Consider the following 16,428-nt stretch of genomic DNA (forward strand, 5'->3'; position numbering starts at 1 on the left):
TGCAAAATGCCCTTAAAGGTATATTTGGGGTTTTGAGAGCATGCTGTGTCCAGTCTCACAAAAAGGACGCTGTTGTTGGTACAGCTGTTCACAGGAATCTATACTGTACTTGTACAGTAAATACTTTATTTTTTAGCAATATCTCTATAGCTAATGAGGCTGCAGGTTATGCCTGAGGCAATGGCCTTTTTTTGCATTATTTGCTTAGCGTGTGATATTGTAGGATAATTCTGCTGACTGTCAAGAGTTTAATTCTGACCAGCATAAGATTGATTCAGTGTTCTCTTCTTCTGAGGTCGGTAAAATGAGGACCTAGATTGTTGGGGACAATATATGAAGTACAGGGGTATCTCTACCTAAGAACACCACTACTTGGGAACTTTTCTAGATAAGAACCGGGTGTTCAAGATTTTTTTTGGCCTCTTCTCAAGAACAATTTTCCACTTACAAACCTGAGCCTCTGAAACTGTAACCGGAAAAGGCAAAGAGAAGCCTCTGTGGGGACTCTCTAGGAATCTCCTGGGAGGAAACAGGGCCAGAAAAGGAGGGGGAAAGCCTCCGTGGGGCTTCTCTAGGAATCTCCTGGGAGGAAACAGGGCCTCCACCCTCCATGTGGTTTCCCCAATTGCACGCATTATTTGTTTTTACTTTGATTCCTATGGGAAAAATTGCTTCTTCTTACAAACTTTTCTACTTAAGAACTTGGTCACAAAACAAATTAAGTAGAGGTATCACTGTAGTTTATAAGTCTAAGTGCTATTGCTATTTAGGCCAGGCAGTGCCTAAATGGGGCTTGCTTTCTTGCCAGGGTATACAATCTTTAAAATTGTGATTAATTTATGCTGAACTGCAGTATTGCTATTTAGATATTTTTCCAAATTAGTGAATTTAAACTGGGCACAGGCTAGTATAAGTCATGCATCTGTCATAATACATCAAGGGAAATGTAATGGTAGTTCTCAGCTAACCACTTTTCTGATCTCTTGCACTGATTTATTAGCTCCAATTCAGGATATAGCTGACACTGAATTAGAGTCAGAAGGCATTATAATGCAGCTGTAGATTGGATACATTACAGTGATACCTCGTCTTACAAACACCTAGTGATACAAACTTTTCGAGATACAAACCCGGGGTTTAAGATTTTTTTGCCTCTTCTTACAAACTATTTTCACCTTACAAACCCACCGCTGCCGCTGGGATGCTCTGCCTCCGGACTTCCGTTGCCAGTGAAGCACTAGATTTTGCGCTGCTGTGATTCCCCTGAGGCTCCCCTCCATGGGAAACACCACCTCCGGACTTCTGTGTTTTTGTGTTGCTGCAGGGAAATCCCAGCAATGCAAAAACGGGCGCTTCACTGGCAACGGAAGTCCAGAGGTGGGGTTTCCCAGCGTGGGGAGCCTCAGTGAAATCGCAGCATCACAAAAACACAGAGGCCCAGAGGTGGGGTTTCGAGGACTTTGGTGTTTTTGCGATGCTGCGATTTCACTGATGCTCCCTTCGCTGGGAAACCCCACCTCCGGACCCCCGTTGCCAGCAAAGCGCTCGTTTTTGCAATGCTGGCAAAAGGGGTGAATTTTGGGCTTGCACGCATTAATCGTTTTTCCATTGATTCCTATGGGAAACAATGTTTCATTTTACAAACTTTTCACCTTAAGAACCTCGTCCTGGAACCAATTAAGTTGGTAAGACAAGGTATCATTGTACTGTGAAATTAACATTCTGCTAAATTTCTTGTTTATCATAAACCCTTTCTTGTTTTATCATAAGCACTTAAATTCCATATTTGGAAAAAGGTGTGGTCTTTATTGAAATAAAACCAAATACAATATATAATCTTAATTGATGATGTGCCATCTGGTCATTTTAGACTCCTAGCAACCACATAGATTTTCTCCATGGTGATTTACCCCTAACCTATTTCAAGTCTAAAGGTTCCCATCACTGTAAATGAATCTATCCACCTTGCTGATAGTTGTCATCATCTCCTCTTTCCTTCCATCTTTCCCAGCATTAGTATCTTCTTCAGAGACCTGGGGGTTGGCATAATGTGGCCAAAGCAGGATTCAGGCTGGTGTGCTATGGAAACCCCCCCATATATGATCCATGCTACTCAGTGTAGGGTGCATTATTTTATCAAATCTTATTTTTATTTTCACATTTAGTCTTTGAATAAAAAGCATGATTGGAGTGACACCTTGTGACCAGAAAAAAGAAATTCATCTTCTACTCATTGTAAGAGAAAAACAATACTAGCCTACTATAGCCAAAAATCAGGAGTCTGGAAGCACCTTTCCTGACTAATAAATCATATTGAAAGCCATAAACTATTATGAGATACAACTCACTTGCAGAGGAGTGGCTACGCATCCTGCATTTGTCTTAAAAATTGATTGCATCCCCCCCAGCTTTTAAGGCAGTGGTTCTCAACCTTCCTAATGCCGCAACCCCTTAATAATGTTCCTCATTATTGACCCCCAACCATAAGTCTAGCCCCAATTCTCCCAACAGAGCTTTAAGCTGATTGGCAGGAAGGTCAGAGGGACATGCCCACTGTAAACTCATGATTGGTCAGATTGTAAAAATAGGTTCCAAGCAGTGAAGGGCTACCAAAATTTTTACTACCACACTGTGGGTGTGGCTTATGCAGGATGCCCTGCGTTTTTTTTCAATATCTTTCTGTGCAAATTGGGTGCTCTGGGGTGGAGCTCCATTTTCGCTACCGCACTGCGCTTCCCCGTCCCGGGCAGTAGCCCCCCTGGTTCCAAGGCACCAGAATAGAAGCTTTAGTTCCTAATACCATGGGAAATTTGTCTTCCCCCCTGGTCTTAGGCAACCCCTGTGAAACGGTCAATTGAACCCAAAAGGGGTCCCGATCCCCAGCTTGAGAACCACTGTGAGAGAAAAGCAGTAATCCTTTGCTACTTCACGGGTTCATCTTTCGCGGATTCGCTACTTCATGGGTTTTCAAAAAGGGCTTAAATCCATTAAATCCATTGAAAAATTTAAACCCATTAAAAATCCATACAATTCTTCTACAGTACTACTGTACTCTATTAAAGTAAACTGATAGGATATCACATGTAGTTCCAGCTGAGAAACATTATAGAATGACTGTTTAATGCAAAGGATGGGTTTTAAAAGTCCAAATACTTGTTAAATACATTTAAAAAAATCTTTCCTCCATTTCACAGAAATTCGTTTTTCACGGGTGGTCTTGGAACGCCTCCCCCGCGAAAAATGAGGGATCACTGTACTAGCCTATTATGGGCAAAAATCAGGAGTCTGGAAGTACCTGAGTAATAAATCATATTGAAAGAGATAAATTATCATGAGATACAATCACTTGTAGAGAAGTGGCTAGACATCCTACAAGTCTTAAAGTTGCTAAGATTAGTGACTCCTGCTTTAAAAAAGGCAAACATACTGAATCCTCCCTCACGCTGCATTTACAAAACGCAACAAAGACCACAAAATAAAAGACAAACTAAGGTTTCCCCTTACGGCAAGAATCCCCGCCCCGCTTCCTGCTCCTCCCAGTTTTTTTTTTTAAAAACTGCTTCCTGTGAAAAGGAGCCTTCTGGTCTTTGTAGTCCGGAATCTCCCTGCTGGCTTTTTCCGTCCGTGCTCCTCCAATTTTTTGCAACCGAAAACAGAAGGCACCTGGACTTTGGTGCAGAAGATGCGCTTTGTGAGTCCCGGGGAACAGAGACGGGCGCTGGGACTTCCTTTGCAGCCGGCGGTGAAGAAAGCAAGCAAGCGCATTTTAGTTGCTTTTGCAAAAGGTTTGGGAGAAGGATTTACAAGAGCTAGTAAATCATCCTAACTGGTCTTTCGCTTTGCCCACAGATGGTTATCGCTGCTCGCCCTTTTTCCTCTTGGGTACTGACGACTGCAAGGTGAAATCTTTTACTAGAATATAGTACTAGCTGTTGCAATCATTTGTTTATTTTATTTATTTGTCAAACATGTATACTAGTCATTTGTAAAAGCATAAGAAAAAGTAACAATAAAAGTAGGACAGGGATTTTATTTCATTTCATTTATTTGTCAAACAAGTATAGAATTGTAGTTTGTATTAACATAACATAAGTAGAAAGTAATGATAAAAAAGGATAATAGGACAGTAGGACAGGGATGGTAGGTACAGTGGTGTAGTTATGCAAGGTGAAATGTTTTAGGAGGATACAGTACTAGCTGTTGCAATCATTTATTTTATTTATTTATTTGTCAAACATGTATAGGATAGTAGTAATTTGTAAAAACATAACTAAAAAGTAACGATAAAAGTAGGACAGGGATGGTAGGCACAGTGGTGGGCTTATGCATGCCCCTTACAAATCTCTTAGAAATGGGGAAAGGTTGGCTGTAGAATAATAATAATAATAATAATAATAATAATAATAATAATAATAATATTTGTATACTGCTCCTCTCTGCAGACTCAGGGCGGATCACAACAATAGTAGCAATATAACAAGTCTAATATTTAAAAAAACATCTAAAACCCATCATTAAAACGATACAACACAAGCATGCCATAAATAAGGTGGGTAAAATGAGGACCCGGATTGTGGGGGCAATATGCTGGCTCTGTTAAAAAGTGCTATTGCTAACATGTTGTAAGCCGCCCTGAGTCTAAGAAGAAGGGCGGCATAAAAATCGAATAAATAAATAAAATAAACTAAGTTGAAGATTTTGGGGTTTGGGGAAGAAACCACAGAGTCAGGTACTCCTCCTCCTTGTAGCTAGCAACTAATTGCATGAACCGGGCTGAAGTTAGGCATGGAAGCGTATTAGGACAAGCCAAAACAAATTCCAAAACTGATCAACGCCCTGTTGTCTAAAATTTTCCCAGGCTTCCATCAGAGTTGACTTTGAGGATCATGCTATAATGAAGAACGATTCGCCGGCAATGTTGTCTGCCATTACTAGGGCGAGGGGCCTGTTAAGAAGCAGTGAGCCCAGCCTTCTCTGTCCAGCGGCATCCCGAGCAGTTTCCTTATTAGAGGAAGCGGCCGAACTCCTGGTTTTGGATCGGGACTTTGCTACAGCAGTTGACAGATGTGAGAAAGGCTGTCAGAGCCTTTTGGAAAATGATGGCGATTCTGACGGGTAGGTGCCAAATGGAATGAAGAGTGAGAATTCAGAACCGTCTGCGTATTGATTGTTCTTAACATCAAGCATTCTTTTAGATCAGTGGCTCTAAACCTGGGGGTTAAGACCCCTTTGGGGGTTGAACAACCGTTTCACAGGGGTCACCTACGACTATGGGAAAAGACAAATTTCCCATGGTGTTGGAACTAAAGCTTCTATTCTGGCACCTTGGAACATATTTTTTTACAATCTGACCAATCAGGCGTTTCCAATGGGGGTGTCCCTCTGACCTTCCTCCCAATCAGCTTAAAGCTCTGTTGGGAGAATTGGCGCTAGACTTATGGTTGGGGGTCAGCCTAACATGAGGAACTGTATTAAGGGGTCATGGCATTAGAAAGGTTGAGAACCACTGCTTTAGATCATGTTGGACTACTTTATCCATACATTTTATTAGAGAATGGAATAGATAATAGAAAAGAGAAGAGGACAGGGGAGAGGCAATAGAATAGAATAGAATAGAAAATAGAATATAATTAATATAATGTAATATAATATAGTAATAGAGAATAATAGAGAATAGAGGAAAAAGAGAAAGAAAAGAGAAAAGAGGGGAGAGAGGAGAGGCAATAGAATATAAAAATAGAATAGAACAGAATTCTTAAGAATGAAGGAGAGGTAACATGTATGGACACTAAAAAGTGAATGGTGGACACATTGTTTAATTTTGGGATAGGGTGTCTCCCAGGTCTTTCGACCTGTATAAAAAGCTCGCAAAGTAATTTATAAATGTATACAGTAACAGCAAAACAATAACCGCAAAAAATGTTAAGTGGGAAAAAAAACAGTGAAACAGCAACAATAAAGGTAATCCTCGACTTATGATTGTAATGGAGACATGCCAGTCATAATGTGGGTCACGCACATGACTGAGCCAACTGAGACTTTTTTGCAGCAGTTGTAAAGTGAACCCATTGCTAGTTATGGGGCATTTTTGTCAAAACCGGAAATACATGCAGGTTTTTGGCAAAAAGTCCTAAAGCAGTCACATGACTACAGGATGGTGCAAACAGTTGTATATGCAGACTGGTAGCTGAGCTCCCAATCATATAATTGCAAGATGTGATGCTGTTGGAACTTCAGAACCAGGTGGTAAGTACCAGGTGGGAGTCAGTCTTAATTTTGAGCAGTTGCTAAGCAGCTGGTCATAAGTCAAAGACTTCTTGCTTGTATTGCCAAATCTAAACCAAGCACACACTCAATACAGAAGTAAATTTTTTTGTTAGCAGATTTGCAAACTAGAAAATGAATCTTAATGATTGAGTTTTATGCAATAAACCCTAATGTGGTTGGTTAAGCAAACTGTAGTTTAGTGGATTATTTGAATCTGGTCTATCTTTAGAATTGGAGCAGAGATTGGATATGCAGTTGGATTGCTTATAGAACTGCAGTTTTTCCTACTTTTTAAAAATCGTCCACCAATGTACACATACAATATTATCTGACTTCCAGATCTAGCTCTGAAGATCTGAAATGCTCCTTGTGTATTGTTGGCATCCAAGCGTTGGCAGAAATGGATCGATGGAGGGAGGTCCTCCCATGGATTCTTCAGTACTACCACAAACCTGAAGGTTGGCCTCCCAAAATTCTGGAGCTCTGGTGAGTCCCCATTTTCTGCGTCTGAATGGCAAATCAGATACTGCTCCATCCCAAGGAGGAATATTAGGTTGTGTAAATAGCTCCCACCTGTTCTGCCTGACTGGCTCAGGCAATGCGTAACAGTCCAAGGAAAAGAAATCAAACACACACGTGCTCTGCTAATCAGCAAACTTGTATTAGATAAACAAAAAAGGGTTACTCGGAAACAGTTCTTAGTGTCCGAAAACAATGAGAGTGCAAGGCTTACTTCAGCCGCATACAAAAACACAGGAAAAAACAAACAAAGACAACCTGGAATGAGCAAAGACGTTTCAGGAGTCCTTTTGAATCTTTGGAGCAAACAGCAAGTCCCAGAGTTTTCACCCCCACTTTTCTGAAAAAGCTGGGTTGAAAACTCCAACGGCACAGAACAGAAACTTCAGAGCAGGAACCACAAAATAACACAGATAAACAGCCACAGTTTGCCTTGACCTTTGTTCCATTTTATCCCTTTAGCCCTCATTAAGGGAACCACACCCAGCCCTCAGTATAAGAACCACACCCAGCCCAGGTGCTCCTATAATGACTTGTAATACTCCTTAAAGCGATCCCTTCTATGAAAAGCTCTTCGGCTACGCAGATCGATATATCGATCTGCAGAAGAACCCAGGGACAAAAGACTGTCTGAGGGACTCCATGCCAAATCCCCTGGGCTGTCTGCTGAATCCTGCGTACCAGTGGCCTCGTCCTGGCTGTCTGCCACGTCTTCCTGGCTGTCAGCCAGGCTTTCGCATTCACTTTGTGCCACGTCTCTCCCATCTGTGGGAGCAACGGCTGGCCCAGGCCCAAACACAACACCACCTAAAATAAGTTAAATATCAAGAATGTTTACAATTTAATCTTACTCTAGAATAATGGGTTCTTTCCAGGCATGTTCCTCCTGAGTTCTAGTTTAATCATAGGCTACAATTCTGTCATGCTTTTGGTCGGGACCCATTTGGGGGTTGAACGACCATTTCACAGGTGTTACTTAAGACCATTTTAAAAGACACAGTTCCCATGGTGTTAGGAACTAAAACTTCTATTCTGGCCCTTGGAACATATTTTTGCAATCCGACCAATCAGGCGTTTACAGTGGGGGCGTCCCTCTGACTTTCCTGCCAATCAGCTTAAAGCTCTGTTGGGAGAATTGGTGCTAGACTTATGGTTGGGGGTCACCACAACACGAGGAACTGTATTAAGGGGTCAGAGCATTAGAAAAGCGGAGAACCATTGCTTTAGATCAATATTGCTTTAATCAGGAATGAATTGAGACTAGATTTTTCTATGCTCACTAAGACAGTTTTAATCTTCAGTAAGGATGCAATTCCAATTTTAAAGAAACCTCTAATCATTGCGGTACTAGATGTTAACTTTCTGAGAGCAAACACGTAAATTGTTTTAGCAACAAAAGTAAAACTGTACTGCCTTAAGCTATTTTGCAGTGGCATGCTTGGCCAAATACACTGGAGAGTTTTCAATTATTATTTTTTATTGGTCGGATTGCAGCTCAGGATGGTTTATACAAGGCTACCTCATTTTCAGGGTCATAATGAGCTTATAAGGTGGGGTGAGCTGAAAAGATATGATTGGCTTATGGCCAACCAGTACAGTCCATGTTCCAGGCAAAGCGAAACCTAGCCTCTCAAAGGAAGAAAAGATAGTAAGATGGAGCTTTAGAAATAAGGAGGTGGGAAACATCCGGAAAGAAAGAAAGAAAAAGAAAGAAAGAAAGAAAGAAAGAAAGAAAGAAAGGAGAAAAGCTTTATTGGCTTGTGCCAAATTATTTTCATTGAGATGTGGTTCATGGCAGGAAAAGGTTTTACTATCTTTATGTTATTACATAGGAATATTTGGGCATTTTGACACATATTGACAATTTTACGAGTCCGGTCTTGAATGATATGTATGTATATGATTTTTAAACTGTTTTTATCTTAAACTTTTATGATGTTCTTAGATGTGTTTTATATCCTGTTGTAAGCCGACCAGAATCCTTCTGTTTCTGGAGTTGGGAGGCATAGAAATACTATCTGTCTGTCTGTCTGTCTGTCTATCATCTATCTTATCTATCTATCCATCTATCCATCTATCCATCTATCTATCATCTATCTTATCTATCTATCTATCTATCTATCTATCTATCTATCTATCTATCTATCTATCAATCATCTATCTTATCTATCTATCTATCTATCTATCTATCTATCTATCTATCATCTATTCTATCTATCTATCTATCTATCTATCTATCTATCTATCTATCTATCTATCTATCTATCTATCTATCTATCTATCTATCTATCGTTGAGAACAGCTTTGGACACTCAGAAAATAAGCCCTCATACAATTGCTTCTTAACAGGTGAAAGTAATAAATAATAATAGTCGGTCTTTTATGTACACCTAGAGCATATGCACCAAAACAAATTCCTTGTGTGTCCAATCACACTTGGCCAATAAAGAATTCTATTCGATTCTACTCTACTCTACTCTACTCTACTCTACTCTACTCTACTCTACTCTACTCTACTCTATAGTTTTGCTTCCCTTTGCCTAAGTAATAAGTCTTGCAAAAAGTTATCTCCCGTACACACCTACACCTATATAGAATAATTTGTCAGTTTTGGAAGCTATTTTTTCATTTTTGCTTCCTGACTGACACACATTTTAGCCTGTGAAATTGGGAGGGCTTTTTTGGTTGAACTGGTAGAAAACGTAGTCATAACAACAGGCCTTATTCAAGGGCATTTGCCTGTGCCTGTTTGGGATTTCCTGGAGATTGTATCCTGTTGAATGGGAAGATTAGGTTGGACCATGTGATGACCTTGTGGGTGTGGGGCAGGGTTGTGGACTTTCAACTGGGTGGGGAAACCCTGGAAGCTTTCAGTTTAGGGTTTGCCCAGATGTGCCAACATGACATTTCTAATAAATTGGAGCTTTGAGGAACTTTCAGCCTCGGGGTTTTATTTTGTTGAGGATGCTTCCTGGAACCCTGACATATGGTAATTCTTTTAGCTGAACTCCAGGATCTTCTAACTTCTTATGAAAAGCACAACTCTCTCACTTTTTTCCTGATAGGTGAATGGCCAAACTAAGCCTTTTTATTAATTTCAATATTCTGAGAATCCTTATTAAACTTTAAGAACTGCTGGAAATATAGATTCTGCTGGAGGCAAATCCTTCACTTTGCTAACTTTCCCATGTCTTAATTAAAAACAAAAGTTAGGAGGTCTAATGAGTGCAGTCCATTGCAAACATTGAGGTCCATAGATGTTACATCTTGCTGGTATTTTGTATATGCCACTTTTTAAAATATATATATATATATATATATATATATATATATATATATATATATATATATATATATATATATATATTATTAATTTATTAAGAATGGGGAAGGGAAATGGGAATACAAAAAGGATAAGAGGGTTGCAAAACAAGATATCTTTTTACATAATAACATATATCAGTTGTTGTATATTCATTTCAAGCATTTATCTATAGATATTTACATTGTATTCAATATTCATAATTACTTAATCTCATATCTATGAAGTATGTTCATTTAAGGATAAAGTAGTAGTTTTATATATGTGTTAAGAGATAGATGATATAGTAGAAGTTTTAGATGGGGTAAGGGAGGCGGGGTAGTACCTGCTAAATAGCAGGCGTATATATTTTGACAACTTAGTTTTGGTTATATTTATTATGTTTGTGTGTTAAAGATACCTTGTCTTACAAACTTAATTGGTTCCAGGATGAGGTTCTTAAGGTGAAAAGTTTGTAAGACGAAACAATGTTTCCCATAGGAATCAATGGAAAAGCGATTAATGCGTGCAAGCCCAAAATTTACCCCTTTTGCCAGCCGAAGCACCCGTTTTTGCTCTGCTGGGATTCCCCTGAGGCTCCCCTCCATAGGAAAACCCACCTCCGGACTTCTGTGTTTTTGCGATACTGTAGGGGAATCCCAGCATCGCAAAAATGAGCGCTTCGCTGGGAACGGAAGTCCGGAGGTGGGGTTTCCCAGCGAGGGGAACCTCAGCAAAATTGCAGCATCGCAAAAACATGGAAGTCCTCGAAACCCCACCTCCAGACCTTGGTGTTTCTGCGATGCTGCAATTTCACTGAGGCTCCCCTCACTGGGAAACCCCACCTCCGGACCTCCTTTGCCAGTGAAGCGCCTGTTTTTTGCGATGCTGGGATTCCCCTGCTGGGATTCCCCTGCAGCATCGCAAAAACACAGAAGTCCAGAGGTGGGGTTTCCCACAGAGGGGATCCTCAGGGGAAACCCAGCAGTGCAAAAACGGGTGCTTAGCTGGCAACGGAAGTCCAGAGGTGGGGCATCCCATCAACAGCGGTGGGTTTGTAAGGTGAAAATAGTTTTTAAGAAGAGGCAAAAAAATCTTAAACCCTGGGTTTGTATCTCGAACAGTTTGTAAGATGAGGCGTTTGTAAGACAAGGTATCACTGTACTTGTGAGTTATGTTGTTAGTAGGTTGTCGATAGATATGTATATGCCACTTTTGAATGTCTAAGGACTGTCCAACTGAAATGTGAATGTGTTAAACATGACTTAAAGTGTTATCAATATATTCTCTTTCAGCATCCTCCTCCATAGCAAAGTGGAAGAACCTCATGTGATGTTAGATGTTGGTGGGGATTGGTTATACTGCCCATCCAATCAGAACTTGTCAAGTTATGGCCTCTTGGCTCAGCTTTATCTTATCCATGTGCTCTCGCCACTCGGACGCTTTTTAGAGGCAGAGAAGCTGATCCAAGGTAGCAAAGCTTTGAGCCCGGAGCAGCGAGAAGACATGCACAAAACCCTTCAAGAGAACAAACACCAGTGGCGAGAGAAAGAAGAAGCATCTCCAATCCCTGAGGAGCACCCTAAGATGTCATGGAAGCTGCAGTTGGGTAGGATTCTTATAGATGGTGTTCTGTCGAGCTCTCTGGTAGAATCCTCCCAAAAATGCAGATACAATTTCAGACACACACACGTTTGAAAATTCCAAACAATGTTCTTTATAATGAAAATTCACTTAACCTAAGCCCTCTTTTGGGATAGCAAAGAGCACTTGTCTCCAAACAGACTGGTAATTGGTACAAGTCCCTTATCAGTTCTGTGATACTTAGCTTGCAGCTGTGAGGCAATTCACAGTCCTTCTTCTTTCACAAAGTGAAACACACTTTGCTCTGGTTTAGTTTCCAAGCGGGGAAAAATCAGCACACAAAAGGTCAAAGTCAGTAAAGCAGTCACGAAACACAACGATCGGATAATCCTCCACAATGGCCAAACCCACAGGCTGCTCTTTATAGCAGCCTCACTAATTACCACAGCCCCACCCAACCACAGGTGGCCTCATTTTCTTTGATAATAATCTCTCAGTTGTTGTTGCCTATGCATCGCTCTCCGCATGCGTGGCTGTATCATTAACTCTTGTTCTGAATCCAAGGAGGAGCTAGATAATTGATCTCCTTCTGAGCTGTCTGCCACACTCTCCTCCTCCCTGTCACTCATGTCTTCTTGGTCAGAGGAGCCTTCATCAGCAGATTCCACCGGGGGCAAAACAGGCCTGCAGCATGTGGATGTCTCCACCACATCCACAGTCCTTGGGGCAGGAGCTGGGCCAGAGCTAACCACAACAGATGGAATGTCAAAACATTCTGTCTGGTCTTGTGAAATCATTTGCAGCATTGCCTGTAATGAGCATTGAGCTTCCGCCTAAAGCAATGGTAGCAGCTTGGTTAAAGCCTCAGCATTCAGTGGTAGAATTTGGCTGTTGTGTTCTGGTAGTCCCGTTTCCTTAGATACATACAGCAGAACACAGAATCATATTGCTGGAAGGAGCCTCGGCAGTCTTCTGGTCCAGGCGTCTCCAACCTTGGCAACTTGAAGACTTGTGGACTTCAACTCCCAGAATTCCTCAGCCAGCAAAGCAAAAGGTTGGAGACCCCTGTTTCAGTCCAACCCCTGCTCAAGGCAGGAGCCTTATTCATCTGAATGATTGATTGCATAAGCAGAGAGTTCTCTTGATAAAATTGTTGGACAGGTCCAAGGAGAGAAAAGATCCATAGTCTTCTCTCTCCCTTTGCATCTGCCGCACGAATCCCAGCGACCGGTTAGGTCCCACAGAGTTGGCCTTCTCCGGGTCCCGTCGACTAAACAATGTCGTTTGGCGGGACCCAGGAGAAGAGCCTTCTCTGTGGCGGCCCCGACCCTCTGGAACCAGCTCCCCCACCCTCCTTGTCTTTTGTAAAGTTCTTAAGACCCATCTCTGCCGTCAGGCATGGGGGAACTGAGACATCTCCCCCAGGCCTATACAGTTTATACATGGTATGTTTGTGTGTATGGTTGCTTTTAATAATGGGGTTTTTAGTGTTTTTTAAATTATTAGATTTGTTCTTACATTGTCTTTGTTATTGTTGTGAGTCTATGGAGAGGGGCGGCATCGAGTCTATGGAGAGGGGCGGCATACAAATCTAATAAATAATAATAATAATAATAATAATAATAATAATAATAATAATAATAATCACATAGATTGGCTCTTCATATTTCACAACAGCTGGATGTGCTGATTGTCATAATAGATTTAATTTATCTGCCTTTGATTCCTAAAAACTTTTCCCTTGAAGCAGATTGAAACTACAGCAAAAGCAAAAACAGGTCTACAGTAGATTCCATCCACCTTAGCTCAGAGATGTACAATTGAATGATGAAACATTGTATATTGAGTCCTTTACAATTTTAGTTAAAGGAAATGGAAAGATCCCAGAGTGGAATCATAAAGTATTACTGTCACTAAGAGGAGCTAATATTTGTATTTTTGTATTTGTATTTATTAGATTTGTATACCGCCCCTCTCCGAAGACTCGGGGCGGCTAACAACAATATAAAAAGACAATGTATGTAATGTATTAGACTAGGTGAACAAATAATCGCAACAGCCACACAATACAGTCATTTTAAAGTGTAACATGTTATCTGAGCTCCAAACAGGAACGCTGTAATTTATAATCTACAGGGCTAGTGTAAATAGGGGGCAATAAGGTTGTCCTATTACAGCAAATTAATTAGCATGTAATAAGGTGCAATAAGATTACACCTTATTTCAGAATATGAGCCCACCTTCTTAATTTGATTAACTATGATTATTTGTGTCTAATTCACCAAGTAATGTTTGAAGTACTTTGAAGAAATTAACTTTGTGTGCCTGTTAAAGCAGAATTATGCAGTTGTTTAAAAACAATGAACAAGATAGATATTGAGCCAGTCTTTTGAGATATTTTAGAATGAATTGAGTAAAGCAAATGCTTTTACCCATTTTGTTCGACTTTGAATGTCCTAAATATAATTTATTTATTATAATAAATCTAGGTTATATAAATAATACACTGAATAACAGTTCATTTTTAAAGAATCTCCATTAAAACCACCAAGAAAATATATAAAGTCATTCATCTTTTTTTTTTTTTTAATGAAATGAGAAAGCTCAGTTTTGGTGTCCTTGGCCCTTGTCATTCTCCATTGTGAATTTTCTTTCTCTTGTGCTACAGGTTCAGCATCGCAAAGGATGTTGACCCTCTTGGTCCAGCTGAGAAGAGTGCTGGAGTCTTTGGCAAGCCATTTCAGTTCCATCCCCTTCAAAAAGGCACTTTTGGTGGCCCTCCTGTTGTGTCTCATTGTAGTGAGACTTGACCCAGGTAGGGGACGGAGGAAAACGAAGCATCTAGAGAAATAATGTATTTTTCAAAGACACACTGGAGTATAAGATGTACCTTAGTTTGGGGGGGGGGGGAATGGGGAAAATCTACCTATCAGGTGTTGTGGTTAGCTCTGGCCCAGCTCCTGCCCCAAGCAATGTAGAGGTGGATGTAGGGGAGACATCCACATGCCGCAGGCCTGTTTTGCCCCCAGTAGAATCTGCTGACGAAGTCTCCTCTGACCAAGGAAGTGTGAGTGACAGGGAAGAGGGGAGTTTGGCAGACAGCCCAGGAGGAGATCAGTCATCTGTATCACCCCTGGATTCTGAACAAGAATTAATGACACATCCACGCATGCGTAGAGTGATGCATAGGAGACAACAACTGAAGGATTATTACAAGAGAAAATGAGGCCACCTGTGGTTGGGTGGGGCTGCTGTAATTAGTGCTACAGATAAAAGTGCAGCCTGGTGTTTTAGCCTCATGGCAGTTTATCAGATTCATTGTTTCGTCAAGATTGTGGGTTTTGTGCTGTTCAAGATTGTGTGTGGACTCTCTGAACTTTAGAATTGGACTCAATTTCCCAATTATTGGGTGAGCAATTGGACTGCATTTAACCTGTGCCTTGTGTGTACCAGAAAATCCCTTTGACATTTAAAAAGGGAGCTGTTTCTGGTTTTCTGTTTATAAAAACTTTTGGGTTTTCCTTTTATCTTGTGGTGTGTGTCTTCCTGGACTAATTACCCTGTAATTACGGGTGGTTGAGACACGCCGGCAGAACACCAGGTATTCATCTGGCTAGTAGCCTTAGTCTGGTCAGATTCAGCATATTATTTTATCCCTTGGTTAGGGCTGGAAATTTTTTAAAAAAATATTTATTAAAGGTGGACGAAAGTTTGGCGATGACGTATGACATCATCGGGTGGGAAAAACCGTAGCATAGGGAAAAAACCCGCAAAGTATTTTTTAATTAATATTTTTGAAAAACCGTGGTATAGCTGTTTCGCGAAGTTTGAACCCGCGAAAATCGAGGGACCACTGTATATTGTAGCCACAAGGAAATTAGCATATAGCATTAATTTTTTTTCTCTCCTACTCTCTTTCCCCTCCCTCCTAGCATCCCCTACTTCTCTACCCTTCCTCTACAGGTTGACCCAACTTTTCAATCAAGCTCGTTTGGCTTTATTTCCTCCAAGTAGAAGGCCTCCTGTTCAAGACTAACTTGCTCTATTGTCATCTACGGATACCATGAAATGCTCCCAAGCCAACACTGAAGGTTTTGCTGAGCATAAAACTACAGGAGTTTCCTCCAAGAACAAGAATGTCTTCTCACAATAGATACGGATGGATGAAATTACCAGAGTCCATTATGAAGAGGTGTCTCCTGTATTGGAATGTGCTTTTTGTGCTCATTCCTGTTTAGAAGCATGTTCATTTTAACTGAGTGACATTTGCTTCCAAGTAAACATTGACTCTTTCACTTTGACAAGGAGACATTAAACATTTTTTCTATCTGGAAAAAGCTATACCTGCCTCTCCCCTCCATTTGTCACGCAGAAATTGTTCTTCTCTTCTCTTACCTGGCTGTGAAACCTTCCAAACCAAGAAAGACACCTGTTGATTTTTTTCCAAATATTTCTTTATTGTTTCACACTTGTAGACAGCATCTTGCTAGACTAAAGCATTCTACATCAACTATACTGCTCAAAAAAATAAAGGGAACACTTAAGCAACAGAATACAGTAGTCCCTCGCTATACCGCGCTTCACCTACTGCGGCTTCACTTCATCGCGGGTTTCTGAGGAAGTCGATCGGCAGATTTAAACAGCCCGCTGAACTCGATCAGCAGGTTTTTCAAAAAAAAATAATATCTAAAATTGTAAATACTGTATTTAAATACTGTATCTAAAATAAATACTGTGTGGGAAGGGTTTATAAACAC

At 40.7% G+C, this 16,428-nt stretch overlaps 1 protein-coding gene across 4 annotated transcripts; it reads left to right on the plus strand.

Moving 5' to 3' along the window:
• Positions 1-3,578: 3,578 nt before the first annotated feature.
• PEX26 (peroxisomal biogenesis factor 26) lies at positions 3,579-16,012 on the plus strand. 4 transcript variants are annotated; one of them, XM_070756499.1, is made up of 7 exons: positions 3,579-3,755; positions 3,850-3,899; positions 4,859-5,115; positions 6,607-6,753; positions 11,383-11,696; positions 14,340-14,486; positions 15,604-16,012. In XM_070756499.1, exons 1-7 carry the CDS (start codon positions 3,683-3,685, stop codon positions 15,705-15,707), a joined length of 1,092 nt encoding a protein of 363 aa, XP_070612600.1. In that variant the 5' UTR covers positions 3,579-3,682; the 3' UTR covers positions 15,708-16,012. The 4 variants fall into 4 exon arrangements, with proteins under 4 accessions (XP_070612600.1, XP_070612601.1, XP_070612598.1 ...); XM_070756500.1 differs by having other exon boundaries at positions 3,584-3,691; XM_070756498.1 differs by having other exon boundaries at positions 3,617-3,751.
• The last annotated feature ends 416 nt before the right edge of the window (positions 16,013-16,428 follow it).

Source organism: Erythrolamprus reginae, chromosome 6 (genome assembly GCF_031021105.1).
Source record: "Erythrolamprus reginae isolate rEryReg1 chromosome 6, rEryReg1.hap1, whole genome shotgun sequence".
In the NCBI taxonomy this organism is placed as follows: domain Eukaryota; kingdom Metazoa; phylum Chordata; class Lepidosauria; order Squamata; family Dipsadidae; genus Erythrolamprus; species Erythrolamprus reginae.